This window comes from Copadichromis virginalis, linkage group LG5 (genome assembly GCF_057382275.1).
Source record: "Copadichromis virginalis isolate Kocher_CV1m ecotype Utaka linkage group LG5, C_Virginalis_male_GT1.1, whole genome shotgun sequence".
Classification (NCBI taxonomy): Eukaryota; Metazoa; Chordata; class Actinopteri; order Cichliformes; family Cichlidae; genus Copadichromis; species Copadichromis virginalis.
Genome location: NC_140622.1, coordinates 36771412 through 36793249, shown reverse-complemented (window position 1 = coordinate 36793249; position 21838 = coordinate 36771412). Strand labels below are relative to the sequence as shown.

The 21838-nt window shown below is 39.6% G+C and overlaps 1 protein-coding gene across 2 annotated transcripts in view; it reads left to right on the top strand.

Annotated features, from left to right (window-relative positions):
• The window catches only part of tox2 (TOX high mobility group box family member 2), an 86399-nt gene that overhangs the window by 26789 nt on the left and 37772 nt on the right, over positions 1-21838 (top strand). For both annotated transcript variants that reach the window (XM_085457617.1, XM_085457618.1), the window contains exons 2-3: positions 1398-1490; positions 17881-17940. In XM_085457617.1, the coding sequence (XP_085313743.1) occupies positions 1398-1490; positions 17881-17940 (153 nt within the window). The remainder of the gene's footprint in view (positions 1-1397; positions 1491-17880; positions 17941-21838) is intronic.

Genomic DNA, 21838 nt, shown 5'->3' with positions numbered 1-21838 from the left:
TTAGGGTGTTTTCCAATAAGAGCTGGGGCCGAGTGACTATTTTACACCTATATGTGTTTTCCTGTCTATAAGCTCTTACACATGTTTTCCTTGAAGTAAAAGGCCAGCTGTGGTTAGTTCATGCCATTTAAAAAAAATATTGTTAAGCACTGCATGTCTCACTGCAAAACACTCTCAGGCTAATGCCCTTGAATGTATTTATGTCTTTCTGGGTGTTCTACATATGCACCCTGTCTGCGTGTTAAAGGAAGAAGAAAAGTGATCTGAGGGAAAGATAATGTGATATTTATTAATTACTGCATTGTGTGTTTTCTTTCAACAATTTGCATCATATCCTCATTAGCAGACCATATGGATTGAGTGTGGCAAAGTCATTATGTACTATACAAAGCAAGCAGCTGCTGTAGTTATTTCCAAATATAAAACTATGTCTTGTCCTCTTGTTTATGAGGGGGCAGTTTTCTACATCACTGATGGCAGCTTTTATTTTCACAACAGGCAGAATACAAAGCTAAAAGCGGGTCGAGAGAGAAAAAATAGATGTAGCCCACTTTATCAATGAACACGCACAAAACACGCGTTCTCACTATTCTAAAAATCAGATGACTGAAACAACACAAAACCTATTGAACACATGTTACTGAAGAGTGATGCTAATGTGCAAACAACAGAATATCGAGAGAATAACAGATACGCAGTGCTGTGCGTACTAGCTGAGAGTGAAGTGAGGAGATTGATAAAGACAAAGAGATTAAGAGCATTAGATTTGAAGTAAATCCTGTGAGGTACCCATGCTGTGGCTGTGGGCCACAGTGTGAACCCCACTGAGCTACACTCTCTCTTTCCCTGGCAGAGATCACTTTGTGCGAATCATTAGCTTCCCAAGTACTGAGGGCTTTTCCGCAACTCTCGTAGGTGCGTCTGGAATCCACACGGGGCAGTACGGGGAGGAGCTGGCAGGCTTAAGACCCAGTACCTACACTCCGATTATCAGTTGTGTAATGTACAAAAAGATGGAGCCAGTAGTAAACCAGTGCATAGGAACACTGGCTACCAAACACAACAGCTTAGCACCATTAGTGCTGCTCCATGAGCCAATTTTATCCAGTTATTATGTGTAATACATCACCATGAAGTGATGTGATTAACTTGGCAGCCAATGTGCAGGTTTGTGACTTGGTAGAAATTTATGGAACTAACACTGGTAAACAAAAGGAGAACCATCAAAAAAACGTGTTTATTGACTGAATGATCTCTGTACTTTGGCTGAGACAGTAAAAGTAGAGAAACTTTGAAACTAAATTACTTTAAAGTTAATTTTATTAAAATGTGTATATTTTCATTACCGTTTAAAAAAAAAAGTACTGAATGTCTTTCTGTTTCTCTCCCCCCTCCAGAGCAGATACGGTGCTCCAGATCGAGGTGTAAGGCTCTACAGTTCCCTGCCCATGCGCCCAAACCCTGACGGCAAGAGACTGCCCTCTACTGGGGTAAGACTCATCTCTCCCAGCCTCCCCTCCACCCACACACCCAATGGTCTCACCCACACCTATATGTCACTTTTAAACCATAGAGCAAGCCTCTGAACTTCCCTTAGTTGCACAACAAGAGTACCTAGACATCAGATGAGAAAGACGTATCGAGTTTTTGCCGAGTCCTACAAGTATTGATAATATAAAAGAATCTGCATGAAAATAACTGAAATATGCAGTCAGCAATGTCTGGACTGAAATCACTTCCAGGAAACAACTTAACCGAACAATTAACAATTCCTCACACTTTATTCCTAACATAAACCTCTTCCTCATTCTTTGACTATGCGTTGCACCCTCCACCCCTGACTAATACCAAGCCTATAATTTTTCCCACACTCACTCTAATAGTGATAGTAAGAGTCTCCTATCCCCACCCCATTATTGACCAAAAAATAGCACCCATCCGGCATGGTGGTTGGTGTGGTATTTCTTTGGTAGCTTCTCAAAGTAGCGTAGGTTGTGCAAATGATCGGTCAACCAATCGACTCCTACTGCATTTGTTTTGACACAGAACGAAAGCCAAGTTGTGCCTTTCTGGAAATAATACTTCTACCTGTTTCACGTGAAAAAGAATAATCTGATTATGTATGAAAATTAAACATTTTTCCCTTTTTCTTTATATTTTGCTGTGTTTGGACATCAAAGTCTCATTCTTTCTGTTATTTTATTATACAAATGTTCATGGGCATGGTTGGGAAAACAAAACAAAAAAAAAAGATTACGTTTATTGAAGTTAAGTGATGGAACACCTCCAGTAATTTGACTTTGACAAAGTGCTGGAACAGTCAGTCTACTTTGTTTGTGAAACCATTCTTTCATTTTTTTAATAAAACATCTTTTTGCGGAAATCATAATTAGAATCTAGCTTGCCTTGCTTTAATGCATTTATGTAACAAAGGAGAGAAAATGAAAGAACAATAGAGCAAAAAGAGAGAATTTAATTTCATATGTCTCCCTTTTTCATGTTTCACTCCATGCAAGTGCTTTTTGAATTATCTCTTCACTGCTCCAGGGCTCAATGGGAGGAAAAGTGAGGGAGTGAGGGAGAGGAAGAGAAGAGACAGGCAGACAAAGCGAAAGCTGTGTAATATTGTTGGTGCGCACCTTTTTTAATTACAACAGAGATTGTATTGATGTCTCAGGCCACATGTCCTAAATCATTTATCAAGGGGGAGAGTGCTAACAAAGCATTTCTAAGAAACCCATCCTCTCCCAGGGCCCAGAATCATATGTTATCTAAAGTGAATATTGTTAATGCTTTTCAGTGGAGAGACCCACTTACAAATCATGGGAATGAGTTCCTTGTCAGGACATCCGTGAGGTGGTAAAGATATATATCCACCTTCATCTAATCCGCTGTTGTGCAAATTAAATTGCACCTAAATCTCGATGTGGAAGCTGTTTGTAAAATAAAGACGCTCAAAGTTATGGATAAATGTTCAGCAGTGGAAAGAAGATTTGTATGTTGTCTAGTTGTTGTGTTCAGATTACACGTGTGCAAATTAGAATAGAACAAAAAAAAAACAACGCAAAAACCACAACACACATATACACACAGACATTATAAAAAGAGAAAATGTGTGCTATTTTTCTCCCCAACTCTCTCTTTCTTACTCACCTTTGGTTTTGTATGTCATTTCCTTTTGTCTGTTATTACCTGGGTACAGCGTCAGTACAGTAGCATACTGTAGCTACAGGCTGCATGGAGAGGAGGAGAATATAAACCACTTAACATGCAGGAGGAAACCAGACGTTTTTCCATTGCACTTATCAGGTGCTGCGGTGAGAGCAAGTGTAAAGGTGTAGTAGGTCCCTGCCCCCCCTCACCCCAGCTCCTTCCTCCCCTCTTACTTCCCTTGCACACCCCTTTTATTTTCCCCTGATCTTTATCTCTGTCCCCCACCACACCACCACTCACCACCCTCAGTTCAGTTAAAAGTGGGCTTGGCACTTCCTCCCCCCCCCCCACCCAAAAAGAGAAAGAAAAAGCATACACACACACACACACACACACACACACACACACACACACATTCCTTACCACCACCACCACTTCTTTTCTCTCTGTCAAACTAACCTCCAACTCCTGCTCTTCACCTCTATGTTTCCTGTCAAGGTGCACTGCCCACCCCCCTCCCCTCCCTCCAACCACCAACTCTGCCCCCGCAACCTTTTCTTTTTCTTTTTAATTCTTTCAACATCTATTACAGCTCTAAGTGCGTATGGTTCATTTTTATAAAAGTGTTCAGTGTAGAGGGCGGGATCTGCGTTGCTCTGCGGTAATCTTCTCATACCCAGATGTAGATGTGAAATATAGACGCGAGCTTTTGTTGTATTAGTTGACTTAAATGGAATCTCACTAGTAAAACAAAATAAAACTGTATTGAAGTATTCTCAAATTTATACATAATCATCTGAAAATTTGATGAACATAGGCATCTAATCTAAACTCACTCAAGTCAACTAGGTTTGGGGATCTACGCCAGAGATTGATCCTGTTTTCTCCCTGGTGGCTGCTGAGCACCCATACTATAGCGAACAATGATTAAAAAAGCTATTGAGTGTCAAGTTGTGACATTGAACTGGCTGAAAACACTTTATCGAGTTCTAAGCCACCCTTCATTTCTTTATAATTTGCTATGAAACCCTGAAATAGGTGTAGAAATGTACCAGCATACATGGAAATACAGTAGACATACATACAGCAAGCACAGTACATGAGGGAAAAACAGAGCTTGAAGTATATTTGGTATGACTACTTCTGCTCTTCAACACAATCTGAACTCTCTTAGGCAAGCTTTCTTTTAATTTTTAAAGGAATAGTTCTCCAGTCTTCTTGAAGGACATTCGAAGCTCTTCTTTGGATGTTGGCTGTCATTTATTCCATTCTCTGACGTACTGCTTCAGTTAACTTGAGGTCTGGCATCTGGGAAGGCCAACCTATAACTGATACTGTTTCATTGTGTGCTTTTATATCCAGGTATGCCTTTACTGCACTGGCAGTGTGTTTGGGATTGTTGTCATACTTATAAAAAAGTCGTTGCCAATCAGACACTTTCCACATGGTGCTGCATGATGGATCAAAATCTGATGTTACGGTTCTACGTTCATAATTCCATCAGTGTTTGACAAGATCTCCAACACCACTGGCTGAATGCTTCTCTCCGGCCCTCTCTACACTTACTGACAAGGATATATATATATATATATATATATGTATATGTATATATATGTGTATATATATATATATATATATATATATATATAAAAACAAAAAGACACCCAGCACGCCCCTGCGGGCGGTTTATCCTTCAAGCTCGGGTCCTCTACCAGAGGCCTGGGAGCTTGAGGGTCCTGCGCAGTATCTTAGCTGTTCCCAGGACTGCGCTCTTCTGGACAGAGATCTCCGATGTTTTTCCCGGGATCTGCTGGAGCCACTCGCCTAGCTTGGGAGTCACCGCACCTAGTGCTCCGATTACCACGGGGACCACCGTTACCTTCACCCTCCACATCCTCTCGAGCTCTTCTCTGAGCCCTTGGTATTTCGCCGTCATTGTGGATGTTGGATATCGAAGAATCCATAGGTCCCGCATCCTATTCATGTAGCCATTTCCGCCGGGGTTACTTGCGTAGTAGCATTCTAACAATGCCCTGTTTTCGTCTCTTGCCCACCGATGCCTTCTATATATATATATATATATATGTATATATGTATATATATATATATATGTATTTTTTTTAATCAAGTTTATTGAGTGTCCTGGGCCAAGGTAGGCAGCATTGACTGAGCATCAACACAGGAGAAACCAGAACTCCCAGAGAAAACCTACCCAAGCACACAGAGGACATTTAAACTCTTTACAGTCTTACAATATGCTGTAGGACTCAGTTGCTTACAGTGCAACTTACTGTTGCATAGCTTAGCTAACAATGCAGTGACGTGGATGCCGATGTTACATTCTTAGTTTTAGGGAAATGTGTTAAGATCGTAGGTGCTGATGTTATCCTACTGTCCATCTTGCAAGTTGTACTTGATGTGTAGTGAAAATGCTGTTTTCTAGATTTTTGATGTTCACGTGTAAATGAAAATACAAGTTTGAATATCTATATTTCTCACTGAAATGTTGCATATCAGCGAGGTTAAAAAAAAATCCATTATACGTATTTTCTTCATCAAAAGACATTCGTGAATCTAATTCTTTTGAGTACACCCATGCATACTAGCTTTCAGGCTTCTATTGCGCTGCGTTTGTTGGCACATTGCTGTGAATCTTGGCGCATTACCACCACGTATAGATTACTGGGATTGTGTGAAACCATTGGCGGGAATGTGTATTGCATCAGCCGTATGCTTGTGGATGGGCTTGCATGTGTTTATGTGCACACATAAGAACTGATAAAAGGAGAACCCACTCACACAAATGTTCCTGCTATAGTGCCAATTGCAGTAACTTAAATTTGTGCAAATCAACTTATTCAACATTGTTTGAAAATGTTATAGATTTAAATACATGCCTTATATTTCTTGTACAACTGTTTGAATGGAACAAACTTTTGTGGGCCTGACCCATTGGCACATCACTCAAGCTTAAGAGGTAACCTTACGTATGCTGAATGCATGATTGATCTAATTTAGCTCCAGTTCAAGTTTTATTTTCTATAATGGAACTAGAGTAATTGCATTTACTGAGAATGATACAATGAAATAATTAAAAATTGAGTGTTTAAAGTCATGCACAACGACTCTCAAATATGCTTCAGTGGAGGGTTGTTTAGCTCAGGTTGAATTAACATCAGTGTATCCTTTGCAGGGAGTCACACTGTTTGAGCTATCGTGTAGATGTTGTTATTGTTGTTGTTGTTTTAGCTCCTCTGCCTTGACAGTGATACATAGGGTGAAGGTTCAGAATCTGCTGCAACGCAAAGATGACAGGTTCGTTTCAGGACTCAGGACTTTGTTTTTTCACCACATCCCCCTTTCTCTCGCTCCCTCTCTCCTGCTCTCTTCCTTGCTTTGTGTCTCTCTGTGTCTTTTTCCAAGCTGATTTGGAGCCTTGCATAGTCAATTATGTAGAGAGTGAGAGAAGGAGTGGGGGCTCCAGCTTCCATATTTTGGTGTGTTATTAATATTGCATGAGCACTATTCTGTAGCGAATATCTAAGAGACTGCCTATTAAGGCAGCAGCAGGAGAAGAATGTGACAGACGTACGCACACACACACACATATATGCACACACTGTACATACACAGACCGAAAGCCAGAGAGCAAGGGTGAATCAGTCAGGATCAGGCACAGGTTGTTATAATTAGTGTTTTCCTGATTTATTACGCTGGGATAATAAGAGTGACTCATTTTCCTGTTTAATAAGTCATGTTTGTTTATCTTGACATGGCTCGCATCACACTGTACAGTCAGTGTGTTTGATGTTAGTGAGAACTGAGTAATGTTCCACTGTAATTGTGCTTTGAATTGAATATTTTAACTAACCAACTGAATAAACAAACAAAACAGATGCAAAATAAGTGCCTGTTGTAAAACGTTTCCAAGATAATTGTTATATTGCCTATTGCAAAGCAGAAGTGGTCTGATGACAGGCTATTTATTTCCTGCTGCTGGGCGGGTATCAATGATGCACGGAGTAAGTGTCAACACTGACAGGCTGAGAAGATCCCTGGTGATGACTGAGAGGCTCAGCGTGGATACTTATTGCTTTTTGGGTGCTAAATGGCAGTGACACTGTGTGGTCTGTGAGAGACTTCTCATTTCATGCCACCAGAGACTGAAAAGTTAGGTAATATCATTTAATATGAGCACATTTAAACACAAATACAATATTTAGGAATTAGATCAGATTTTTTTTCTAAAACTTACACATTGGGTGATTAGTTCTAGTATTGACTTCTCAGGATCTATGATGTCACCTTCACTTGTCCAAAGCTAATAAAGATAGGTAAAAGATAAGCCGGAAATCTTTGGAAATTTGAGAAAACATGTAAAGTGTAATGCAACAGAACATAATGTATAGTCATACAAAATATTTGATTTCCCCCCTCACAGATATATTTCTTCCAAAAAAGTAAGATTATGTTATTAAATGTATGGCAGTCTGCAGAGACAGCAGTTCAATTAGTTCACTCGTCATTAAAGTATATTTTTTTGTGTATCAGAAATACTTTGCAAAGCTTAATATTGCTTTAAATTCATTATCCATGTTAATTGTTTTATCTGAGCATCTGTATTTGCCAAATCAGGTAGGCTACCATCAATCTCAATATCAAAAATAATAATTATCAAACTCATGGGACATGCAGACGTGCCACTCCTTCATAGCTTTTTCCTCTTGCAGTAGCAATGCAAGGTGCCCAGAAAGCCCGGCCCGGAGTCAACAAAGCCAGTTAGTCTAGTCTACAAACATCACGCTGGGCTTAATGTCGAACAAGTGCTTGGTGACCTTAGAGCACCAGCTGGAGTTTAAAGAAGTCTTTAAAAGGCCGATTCTCCACAGTAATATCATCGCCCATGCCTCAAAGAGTCAGGATTAAGGCCCACTTTGCCCCACGAAAATGTAACAAATGTGTGAAAACATCACAGCCGAAGTCAATGTGGGGAGAACGATGTAGAGAGTGGCAGCGGAGTTGGTGGTAGGGGGCTTACGAACGATACAAGAGGCAGAAAAGAAGGGAGAAAGTAAGGGAAACTCAACATCTTAACACTCGCCAATCCGCCTCCATGCCAGAGATATCAATGTAGTTGGCTTTCTCTGAAATTCAAATGGCAAGAGGAAAAAAAGTAGATGAAAAAGGGGGAAAAAAAGAAACCTCTGGCTTTGGAAAGGGGAGGGGAGGGGGTGCTGAGAAAAAGACCTGTCATCTATGTATTAGTGCTCTGTAAATATTACATGAGCTCCACATTCACTCAGTTGTTTGGCATTACTTCCACTGGATGGGTATATTATTTTAGAAACCATGCCTTGTTTATGGAGAGGCATGACCTACTTCCAGACACTCCTCTCTTTCTCTCTCTTTGGTATTTTTTCTTCCCTTTCCTTCTTTCTCTCATTCCTTTTACCTCTCTCTCTCTCTCTCTTTCTCGCTCTCTCTTATTCACTTTCAATCTGCGAAATCTCAACTGGTTGTCCCTGCTGAACAATTACAAGGCAGAGAGACCCAAATGGAGATGTTTGTAGAAAACAACATGTGTATAATTAAGGTTTAATGAGCTCTTGTCAGGGTGGAATGTGCAATTAGATTGGTAATAGAAAATTCAGCCTAAATGCTAGTGGCAGAGGCTGGATGTGGAGTCAGCATGGCAGTGAATGAAAGAACAGTGAATTATTTTGAGCCCTATTGACAGAAGTAGATGGTACTGGATGCTGCATTTAGATTTAAATACATGGTGAGTTCCCAAATGCACAAAAACGTTGTGTTTTTTTCTCCCGATGGTGCTATATTGTGTGTGTTCTGTTTTTTTTTTTTTTAAATTACTGGGATCCGGCACACCGGGTTGTTTTTTTGTTTTTTGTTTTTTAAAATTCTTTAACAGCTACACTGTGCAGAATAAAGCAAGACAATAAACAGAATTTTAATTGAGAAAGTAATAAATGTGCTTGTGCATGATGTATAAAAGGGCAAGTAGGTTTCAATCAAAATATCTCTATTTCTTAACAAAAAGGCAGATTTGATATTTTGTCACAGTATACCAAGCAGTAAATTTTAATTGATTAGTTGATCATTAATTTATGTCTTCATCGGTTTTGATGTTCCACATTTAATAAAATCAGAGTTTTTAAATGTAAGGTATTCACAACAGGTCAAACATTCACGTTCAACTATTTTTAAGTTGCCAAATTCTAATAGTGTAAATAGTATCACATCTTTCATGTACAGGCTTTGTAGAAATCTAGGATTTACTTTGAAATGTGTCGTGATACGGTTATTGAAAACATTACCTTTCAGGTGAATGTAACAATAAAGCACCGGTTACTACAGATGGACCACATTAAAATCACTGCCTAACATTTCTTTCTAGGTCTATGCTTTTTCTGCTACACAGGATCACTATTTTATGGGCAAACATTTCTCCATGTTTAAATAAGGCAGTTGTGAGTAAAAGCAGGTATCTTTTTGCTCTCTTCCTCTTTTCTGACAGCCTTTCTCTTGACTTAGTGGAATTGTGGCTTGTTGGTCTGGTGGAGAAGATCCATGCACACACAAAAAAATTGTGTTTGGCTCTTTCTGAATTACTTGACTAGTCCCTGAAAGAGAGGGTCCTTTGTTGGCTTCCTCCGGGACTGCCCTTGAAAGGCTCCTATTGTGTGGTAAACACTATGATATAATGCAAGTGGATTTAATAGATTTAATGGAACAAGCAGATGTGGTTTTCAAGTCTTCATGTGATGAGTAGCTGTCTGTTTCAGGTGATCAGAACCACACCTGAAAGAAATGAAATAATATACGAACGATGTGGCATTCTAAAATCATGCAAAGCTCTGACTCTGTGTTAAATACTCGTGTGGAGACAAAAATCAACACAATTGATTTGTGCATGATTTAAGTGCGATTTGATATCTCATTTGCTATATTTCACTTGATCTTCCATATTGTTGTGTTGTAAGTCAAGGTTAGGCAGAGTGGGGGCTGTTGAATGTCAGCGACGTGTTAGCTTTGTTTTCATTGTGTTAACAGGAGCACAATGGTACGATTGTCTGGCCATCTGAAACCATACACCTACCCAGAGCTTTCGGGGGTCAGAGGTGGGGGAGATGTGTGTGCCTTTAGTCCAGTGAACCATGCATTTTGAAAAAGCCAGAAACAGAAGAGTAATCCATCCAGCAAACCATCAAAAACATTCTGCTTCACTGTCCTGCACAGATACCAGATTTGCTCATCGTGAAAAATGTTCTCATCTTCCAGATACAAATTATGCCCCCCCCCCATGTTGCTTTCTAATCAGTTATGCATTATTTTAAGATGTCATTTGAAAAGTGGCATGCTTCTTGAAGCCCCTCAACGTGATGGACAAGATCATAAAGCTGAGCAATAAACCTGAGATAAATGTTATATCTTAACACTGATAGAGGCAATTAAGTCCATCATAAGAGAGAGAGAGGGAACACTCTCCTCAGGAGACTCATTCACTTGCATGGTTTAACATGATCCCCAGCTAAATGCCTTATTTTATTTCTCCTCTCAGCTCACAGCTTACAGTCGAGCACAAATTGAGCTGATTTTTTTTTTCTTCTTCGCAGAATTTGGTTGTTCTGTCTGGTCTGCCCTTTTCTGTCTACCATCATGTCTCTCTCTCTGCCGCTCCCTTTGGCTCTCTCCTCCCCACTTCAATGTATTTGTCATGGTAATGTAAAAAATCTCAGCTGCTTCAATTCATTTCGTGCTCTTTCAGTCGAGAAAGAAGGGCAATTCTGTTTCTCCTCACTAGTTTCTGTGTTAAGGCTCTCAGGTAATGAAGACCACATTTCATCTGCATGCAGTTATATGACTGGGCGTGGCTGAGCAGGTCTGTTATGGGAAAATAAATATTATGAAAGGGCTAACTTCGTTATCTTTATCACACTGGGATCAATGTGTGTGTGATGGAACAGGAGACAGTTCACAAACACAAAGGCCAGTATGCAGAATGTATACATCCAGCTCTTAAAACATAATGCACCCACGCTCATGTCGTATGTGTGTGCGAACATACAAACCAGAGAAGCCCATATATGTAGCAGCAGAGATATCTACACGTGAACACATGCAGTGCAATACTGCTTTATATCACACCATCCCACTTATTTTCTGCACTTTGGTTATGTCTGTATGCCTGTGTGTGTGTGTGTGTGTGTGTGTGTGTGTGTGTGTGTGTGTGTGTGTGTGTGTGTGTGTGTGTGTGTGTGCGCGTTAATGTTTGTGTGTCTGTTTGCGTGTATATGTGCCTGCCAGTGAGTCATTGAATGCTCTAATGACCACAGTCCTGACACAGGTATTTTGACTGCTGCCTCTTTCCATCGGCACATTGACTGACATGCGATTAGTTACGCTGGTGTGGAAAACTAGGAAGGCTCATGCTGTAACCCTGGAAAAGATTGGGAGGAGGGTAAAGTCCTCTTCTCCACATCTCTGCTGTTTCATCTTTCTGTGAATTTAAAACATCTCTGGCTGCATTTAAGGGTTCTGTTATTTTGTACTCAGTACATACAGGAAAGCACGGCTGGGCTCACAGTAACCTTATGAGAAAACCATCGAGATCAATACAGGTTAGCAGGACAGTAGGAAAGAACGTTGTGTAGTTATATAGTAATAGTAGTTGGGATTTGCTATAAAACTGATCTCAAAATGCTTAGTGAGTTGACCATGTACCGATTGAACTTAAGGAATCCATTTAAATAAATGGATAAAAAAAGCCCTGAGTCCAACATATTGAGGCTGTACAAATTTTAATTTTGGGTTAAAGAGAGCTTTCATATCTAAGCAGTACTCAGCACTGGCGAATGCTTTTCAGCATAGTCCGACCAGTATTTTGGCAGCCCAGTGTTATTGCCCACTGTCAGCTATTTGCCAGTTATTGGTATCAGCTTTTTAAACACCTGATAAATGAAAAATAAATGTCTGTAAAGAACAGACAGGAGAAACACCCCTCATCTGTGTTACAAGTGTTGATATTGCCTAGAGGAACACTCTACAACTTTCATATTGACAACAAGTGTTTGGAACGCCACAAACACAACAACCACCTGATCAAAGCAGAGTCTGGGACAGTGTAAATGAATAAATAGATAACCACACATGACAAATGAGGTGAAAAACTGTTTCTGACATAAAGGACATAAATATCAGCCTATGTATCACATTTTTAAATCACCACGTATCGGTATGAATATAGGTCTTAAAATCAGCCCTATATCTGTCGAGCTCTGTCGAGTTCTTATTTGTTCATTACTGATTTGATTTAGTTGAATTTTAGCATAAAACTTGTTGACCCTTTTTTAAGTTCTGTAAACATTAAAAATAATGTTTGTGACATAACCGTTGGGTACAAATGGTATGACAATGCAGTTGTTTTTGGACAGTGATTGTGGTGAAAAATACAAATATTTATTCTTGTCTATGAATTAGAATAATCTCAGTTCATACTCCTCCATCTGCTTCCCAGTGCTACATGAAAACGTGATGTTTTACTTCCATCCTCAATATAATCTATGCTTATCTAAACAAAAAACAGAAATATTTAAAGTACATTAATACAGATTTATATATCTACTATAAAATATAAAATTACTTGCTATGTATAAACCTGAAATATGACAGAGAACTGATACTGTGAAAGTTCATTATCCATTTGCATTCATTTCATCGAACATAACAAATAAAGGCAAATATGATTTATTCCTTACAGAAGATTACTGTATCTACTATCCATTAAAAAACAAATCCAGTGTTATTTAAAAGTTTAAAAAAATCCTAAATGTTATTTATCCCATATAAAAATATTATTCAATGAATGGATGAAACTAGATTAAACTAAAGGTGTGAATCCATGTTTGAAGGCTTTGCAAAACTCAGCTTCTGATGTGCTGCGTTTCAGTCAACTGTTCTATAACCTCTGCAACTGTGGTGCACTTCCTGCATCAAACTGACATTGGTTTGGCTTTACGCAAACACAAAGTTATTTATAGCATCTCTCCCACTTTATTTTCTCCCTCCCATTCTCTCCCTCACTCTCTATTTGCATTTCTGCTATGCAAACAAGAAACTGGTGTCAGCTGCATCAGTTCTACAGGCCTAACTTGTCCCTTTTCTTTCTCAAGCCTCAATTTTCTCCTCTTCTGTCTCCCTGTAGCTTTCTACCTCTCCCACCTTCACCCTGTTTTTCCTCCTCCCTTCAACCTCTCTCTCTCTGTCTGTGTTTTCCTTTGCTCAATTGTTTTGCTGTAGATTTGACCGCTATGATTAATGACCTCGAAGCCACAGGAAAGCAAACACAGAGAGACACGACATGCATGCTGTTCTCTTACAAACCTCCCTTTTTCCTCATATATCCGCTACTTCTATGTTCACACATTATGACTTCTAGGGAAAACATCTTCGAATTAAGAGTCAGATTATACAAAGTCAAGATTTGGTATACTTTTCAACTTATTTTTCCTTTATTTTCATCCCTTATTTCCTGATTACTTTAGTAGATTAAATGTTTGCCAAAGGCCTTTATTATAATGAATTACGTGTTTTTTAGCATCATCTACTCTAAGGTCAGAGCCCTTGTCTGTCTTCTCTCTGTTTGAAATGAGAAAATTAATCTCAGTGGTCAGTTAAAGGTCTTGGAGGCTAGCAGTCAGAGGTCAGTGGTTAGAGATAAGCATCAAATTAGGCCTTCAGAGTCTTGGTCAAGTACACTTCAGCTAGGTGCTTGGCTGAACGAAGCTCATTCAGAAAGATTAGAATTGAGTTTGGCCTTTAATAACACAAAAGAAAAGGTATGCAAGTGCAGCTGGTTAGCTTAGCGCAGCATAAAGACCAGACACAGTCTCATCTAAAAAAATAATTGCTGCTAAAACTTCTTGTCCTTACTTCTTTCTAAACAAATAAAATGTAATGAGATAATGTGTTAACTGGTAGGTTTTCTAACCCTTTTTTAAAGGTCTTTACTCAGATGAGCTGGTTCCTCAGCCAAGTGAATCTAATTGCCTGTTTTTTAAATTATTGTCATCAATTTGGTGTCGAGACAGGAGAATGGTATTGGTGGTTTCATCTATGTCTGGGCAAGAAAGGGGAGTAATTTCGTTTCACAAAAGGTAAAATCATTCCTTTTGACGTACTCCAGATTAGAGTGAGAGCATTAAATAAAAATCAGCACAGCATGACAACCGAGGTTTGTAAAAACTGTGTGTACAGTACACTCACCAGTTGTTAACCTCACAGTACCAGGAAATGATTATTTTTACCTTTTCCTCTGATTTTAGATGGTGTTTATTATTTTAACAGCTCTGCCCTTGGAGACTCCTCCCATTGTGTAGCAAGAGCACAGTTGCAGACCTCAGTTTGCTCCTTTGACATTTGATATAATTGTTTTGCACTTACCCTGTTTTGCTCATTGAGATCTGGTTTGCAGTTGTGAAAAGAAACTATTCTAAGACACCTTGACATCTAGCACAATGTGAGTAGGACAGCATGTAAAATCATTCTCCAAGAGCAAGAACGTGATTGTATTTTCATTGCAGAATACAATGATTGTTCCTTCTGCAAACTAATAGTGCTATCAGGCAGAAATTATTGCACTAGAAGTAACAGTTCCATCAGAGGCTGAATGATAACATGGAAATGGAACTGGGGCTTCGAATTGAATAATGTTGCAAGGAATTGCCTTTGTACTTTGGTTTGTTTGCTGCCCTCAATGTGTTATGTATGAAGATGGAAATAAATGTTAATGAAAACTGTGCTGGAGTTGAATCTGAGTATAACTTAAATGGAAATATTGGAATGTTAAGGGAAAAAAATCCCAGAATTGATAAAAAAGAATAAGTGATTTGCATAAATTGGTCCCTGCAACACTTTGCATGTGGTGAAAAATTGCTACAATAAGACCCGGGTCCATTTTCAGTCACCATGCCAGAGCTTGAGAAACACCCTCCCACTCTGACTCACTGTAGGCACAAACCAGTCACATTATTTGACCTTACAGTAGCAACAGTAATTCATCTCGGCCACTACTAGCTGTCTTGAGGTGTGTTTTGTTTTCTCATAAATGGTTGGTGCCAAATAGTGTCAGACAGAGAGGGAGGGAAGGCCTCTGGGAGAGTGTGAGCGAGCGTGCGTGTGTGTGAATGTGTGCGCATGTTTATATGCCCGTGTCTTTCGAGCTGCGGCCTCTGGCTGTGACCCCAGTGTTAATCACTGTACAGCCAGAACAACCACAGGCTTCTGTCGCCACTACTGCAGCTACAGCCCTTCTCCTCTCCTCCTTTATGTCAGTGTCATTCATGCTCCCTGTGCTTTTTTTAAATGTATCTCTCTAACCCCCCCCCCAAAATACCTACAGTATGTTCCCTACTTGGCCTCCTACTTGCACAAGATCGCTATCCCCTTCCCCATTAGCTCCAGGATACACCCTTGTCGTTCTCATCACCTCTCCATAACCTCAAACTGTCACCTTTTCTCTAGCCTATGCCTCCCCTTTAGGCTTCTTTAGCTTGGTATTTCTGAGCTATGAAATCGCTGGGCTGTCCTGTCCTGTCCTGATTTAACTAGCAAAGTGCAGAACAAGCTAAAGGCTGTTCTCTTTGTGTGTATCACTAAATAGGTGGCAGGGTTGGTAAAAATGTTGGCTTGGGATGTTTTTTGTCATGTTTTTCATGTTGTTTTTGGTTATTAGTGTATTACGTGACAGGCTGGTGTCATATCATAATTTGATAAATTTGATAATGTTTTGCTTTACATTTATGATTTTTTTATTTGCAAATATAACAAGCAATATAAACAAAGACGATCAGCAACTTGTGGGTCTGAAAAACTTGCAAGTATGCAGAAGTGCCAAAAAGTGTACTTCTTAAAATGTCCACTTGAGGCTGGTTCCAGAAGCAGGTCAGTCCCCACAGACTGAAACTGTGAAACTGGTTAAATAACAAGTTTAACGGCAGAGAACGTAGGTGACCTTGTTTGTGATGTCGGTGACTTTTAGACAGCTTTTAATGCAATGATCTGAATTTTTCCGACAGTGTGGTTAGTTGTGCAAACAGACTATACAAGTTTTGTTCCACATTCTCTTTTTGTATTTATATTAATTTGAATTAAGGGTGTGGTGGTTAACACTATCACCTGTTATCAAGTAAGTCCTGGGTTTGAATCCCCTGGCCGGCTGGGGCCTTTCTAGGTGAAGTTTACATGTTCTCCCACAGTCCAAAGACACGGATGTTAGATTCATTGGTGATTCTACATTGGACTTAGGTGTAAACGGTTGTTTGTGTCTCTGTTTTAGCAGTGCAGTAGATTGGCGACCTGTCAAGGTTGCACGCTGCCTCTTGCCCCATGACAGCTGGGGTAGGTTCCAGCCTAACTGCCAGTCTGAATTAGATAAGCAGAATATGGATGGATGGACTTGCAATTAATTAGCAGACCTGTGCATCTCACACATATATTCTAATGATGCAGCTTGGGTAGCACTCGAGTCTCTTGTCCTGACGTAGTGAATTCTGGTTCTAAAAAGCACATAGATGGCAGCGATCATAGTGCTAAAGCTGAAGCTTCAAAGTGGGGCTAAAAAACAATTGGTAATTTCATGGTATCTACATCTTTTTGTTTTTTAAATGTAATTCCATGTGAAAAACTTGTCTCATCTTAACAGAGTGATCTTAACAGAAATATTTTTTAATGCTTGTCTTTGTTAACATTTAAACTGGAAACTCCTGTACTTGTTCAAGCAGACGTTCTAGCACAGTAGATCAGTTTCTTGATTAATACTACGTAATAGCTGACTTACAAAGGTTATTTACTGCCATCAGTGCTGCCTTTGATTAACCTTTCATGCTTACAAATCAGCACCTACAGAGCCTCAGAGGCTTGCAAAACAATATACTAATAATGGCAGTACTAGCAGGCTAATGTTGAGAAAGACATAGATGACTGATGTTGCACTAAATGCAAATGTTAATTTAACACAAATCAACATTTGTTAATTTGCATTAAATACATGCAGTAGTTGACGATGGCAATGTCATTAAGTAAAAAAATAATCTAATGATGGTGGTGGAGCAAAACTCCCCAGAGGGACAATCCCCGAATATTAGATATTTGTACTTTATTTTATGAAAATATGTCCCATACATGTTAAACTATTTAAAAGTGGTGGACTCACTGACCAACCAACAGACCGTTTCATTCTAGAGCGATTGGAAAGAAAATGAAAAAAACCTTTTCTTTAGTAGATATGAATGTGCAAGATTGACTGACTGAACCAACTGGGTAGTCAACTAACTAGACATCGGTGGCTGCAGTTGCGATTATTACTCTGTTGTGCCTTTGTTGCTTCATGACACACGGAGAATAATGGCAGTTAGGTGTGCATAACACTTACAAACACACACTCAGGCTGTAGGCAAGCTAAGAGGAAGAGTGTGAGTTACACAAGCTTTGACAGGGCCTAATTATACAAGTCTCTAATGAACTGTAATTACTGACATTCACTGGAGCATCGAGGTCTATTGCAGTCATTAGGCTGCAGTGTTACACTCTTTCTGTATCGGCACTGACTGACAGAATTTCTTTTTTTTTTATCCCTTTTGTGATCTGTTGGCCTCTGCCTCACTGTTTTCTCATCTCTCTCTCTCTCTCACTCCCTGTGTCTCTGCACTACAGTTTGATGGTGACAACATGTACATGAACGAAAACAATCACGAGTTCCTCGCACCAAACCAGGTGAGTCCAAATTTCTAATAATGGAAGACCTTAAATAGTCTTGAAGCCATTTTTCTTTCACTGTTGTCAAGTCTTGTTGAAATGTACAATAAGTCGCTGTTACTGAAAGGAACCACACACTTATGTGACATAAGCTGAAAGCAAGTGGACTAAAGATATTTTATTCTTTTTTAGACTCACAGATATGCCACACAGAACATGCTATATTCCATATGTTGCATGCAAACAAATAAAATGATGTTACAATCATTCAAAGAGCAATTAACAGTAAAATTGGTAATGTAGTAATAAATGCAACATTTTTACATATGTACTTGACAATGAAATTTATGGACTACTTAATCTGCTTATTCAAATGCCTCTTTTAAAATTAAGCACTGTAAGCGCATTTTTTAAAGAACTATATTCTTGAAATATAAGACATGATGTTTATTAAATATACGATTGGTTACGTCATAATATAAAACATAAAACATGTGTTCTTGTCTTTTATAAGTTGAAGCTGAACACTGCTGCTACGTTTATAGTGCAGTAGGCACTGGGTTAGCAATTCATCACAGTACTAACCTATCATGATTAGATTTCTGCTAAGTACACAGAAACCAGAGAAGCTAAACCAGTGAAACTATGCAAATTTCCCATAAAAAGAGCGTTGACCTTACTGTAAAGTGACAGTCGTCATACAATTTTACTTCCCTATATTCCTGATATTCAGTCATTCTCTTTGCACACAATTTTGGCAAAAGCCGACATAAAGAAATGTTTTGGCTTCATTACAAAGAATTTATTAAGTTAGAATGGGCGAGTCACTGCTCTTCTATAGCACATGGCAACCCTGCCAGATACACTGTAGCACAGCTGGTCATGAACAACTGGGAGACCATATGGTTGTGTTTGGACTGGGGGATTTGTGGAGTTTGGGAATAAGCCCATCTGACATACACAGGGGAGCGGGGAATTTGTCCCTGTCAATTGCAATTATTAAAACCAACCCGTAGGCTACAGTAGTTCTGTGTTTCAGTTGCATTTGCTTTTTTGCTAAATTTCTTAATGCTCTGGTTTGTTAAGGTTTGGCTTATGGCCCAGAGTAGGACACAGAGCTGCTTGTGTTGTCTTTTCTACACATGTAAAGTTAATTCAGAAGGCTCAGACTATTAGGACTGCCACAAAGTCATTTTAAGTGGGACAGCGCTGTTATTTGACAGATTTGTCATGCAGATACTTCACTTTCTAAAAAACTGCTAACCACTACTTTTATCAGTTAATTTCATATAGCACATGTGGCTTTACTGTAGTGCTGATTGACTGATTAGACATCAGCACCAGTTACTGATGGGAGGGCGAAGCATTGCGGTTTGTTAGAGAAGACAAGAGTGAGCGGCAGATAGGTAGAAAACAGGGAAGCAGGAGACAAAGAGACAGAGGGAAATAGCGTGAAAGACGGTGATAGGATGAGAGACGATTTTGCTTTGCTCTGTGTTATACTTTGTTTACTCAAGATCCCCTCACATTTGACATGTGCCTTGCTCTATTCTCCGCTTCACCAAGTTTAGCCTCTCGTTCCCTCTGACAGCTAGAATCAGGGAGGCCTAAGGGGTGGACACACACTCTGACAACAAAACATAGAGATGGGAAAATCCAAAAATCACTGATCTGCACCTCTTTAGCTGTGCTACATTTTTTATCCAAGCAGATTTTTAAATAGTGCGATCGCGCTGGAAAAAAGTCACTGTAAATAAAGGTTGAGGGCACCTTTGTTGAGACGGTTCACTGAACTTTGTCAATTTGAATAATCGTCACTAACCCATTCTACTTACTCTTACATTACACCGTCTTCGTGGTCAGCACACACAAAATGTAACCTCACTCGTTTTATGCATTAACTTTTCAATTAATTATTTCGTTGTAATGTTCTCAAACTACCACTCGGTAGCTCATTTTCATCATGCATTTCACACCAACGACATCATAAGCACTAATAAAGGGATTTTTTATATCCATGCATGCTTTCCGTTTCAGTGTTTAATCACTAAATTTGGAACAAAGCCGCAGTTTGATTGACATTATCAAAGCATGTTTTGATAAAGTGCAATCATTTCTTGCACTAATGCGACACGAAAAATACGATTCTATACCTGCTAGTATATGCTTCGTGTTCCTCAGAAGCAACTGCATTAACGCTCGTGCTGTTTGCAAGTGTTTAGGTAAAACAAGACTTATCCTTTATTAATTAGTGTTATTCTTACAGAACAGTTGGGTGCGGTATACAGCAGCGTGCTCTGCTATTCTCAGTATGTTCTATCTCGAACTTAAACTAATCATACTGCCTAAAGCTGACTTTTCTGTGGTTGCTGCTTTATTATCTCCCTCAACTTATCTTTCACCCATTTTCTCTGACTCCCCCTCTTTTGCTCTTTTGCTCACTGTTTCTCTTTTTCAGTCTCTACCCCCGTTGCATTTAAATGCATTTGGGTCAGCAGTTCTGCCTCGAAACTCTGTGAAGAGTGTATTTTTCAGTGCTCGGCTTTCTCTCACTTCGGTTTCACCATGTAATTGCTCTATTTAACGTGGCTTACCTATATGAATTAATTTTCTATATGTCTTGCACATTCATATAGGTCATTCACAGGGTGCTGGTGAGTAAATCTGGCAACGCAACCTTATCAGACTGTTCAGTGCTTAGATGGGTACGTTCTAGTGATGAGTCACAAGGAAATGGGGTCAGTGCCATTGTCATATCGATGTTCCCATGAGCATCGCTGTCTGACCCTCCTTAGTTCTCTGTAGAGTTTCTTTTCCCCCCAAGCAGAGTGACAAAGTGTTAGTGATTCAATGACAAGGTCATGGACCCTGGTCTTAGCATCAACAAGCTCTTTGTCTGCCCCTGTGGCCACTGGCCATTGTCCTGGCATCATTGTAGAAAAGAGTAACCAACGAGAAGAAGCTCTGGTATTTCCTAGTGTTGTCACAGTTTGAACTGAGAAAATCTCCACAGTGGCAAGGATTAGAGCACCTCCTAAGTAGAGAGGCTTTTGTATCATAAAGGTCTTAGTAGACCAGATCACCTGAGGTAAGATTCCTCTCGCTATAACTAAACAGAGCAGTGCGAAGCGACACGATCAAAGATAATGCACTGTGAGAGATTCCTTCTCATAGCTCCACAGCAAAGTGAAAGAAACAGTATATACTTCATCAGCACTTTACCTTGACAATGTTTTCTTTTGATGTCTTTCTCCCTGACTTATGAATTAATTTAGCAGAACTGCTGTTTGAGAGAAATATGTCACAGAAAAGAGAACACGAGGAGGAAATGGAAGGGGGAGGGGTGGAGATGGAGAAACTGCACAGGGGAATAATTCGGCTAATGGAGTGACTGTTTGGATATTCAGCAGAAGTAGGAATGGAGATTATGATCTCGCAATTAGCGTAACAAGGTTTTATTGATTGGCTGCTGCTGTAGCGTCTTTACTGCCAAGACTCTGCATGTGGCTTTAACATGCACAGTGTGCGTAGCCCAGCCAGTCACACTAGTTCTACTACTACACCACTACCAGAGCAGAATCTAGCTCGGTGTTACCATCGAGCCACGGCCATTTCCTGATCATCAAAGCTGAAATATTATGGATTGTCGAGTTGAAAGGGTCTGTTTGAATGCCTGATGATAAAGTGGACTACATTTGCATTTTCCGCTCACTTTTAAGTTCATGCACTGCCCTCCTTCCCCTTTGAGTGAAAAGCAGGTATAAAAAGGCAGCTTCTGATAGCGAGCAATTTGAAAGTTTGTCTGCCTGTTTTACATGCTCGGAGTTCGAATGATGTTTTCATGGTAAGTTTGATGCAATTTCTCATCTCACTTACTATTTTGTAGCTCATTGCTGGCAAGGATTATGGAAGTCCC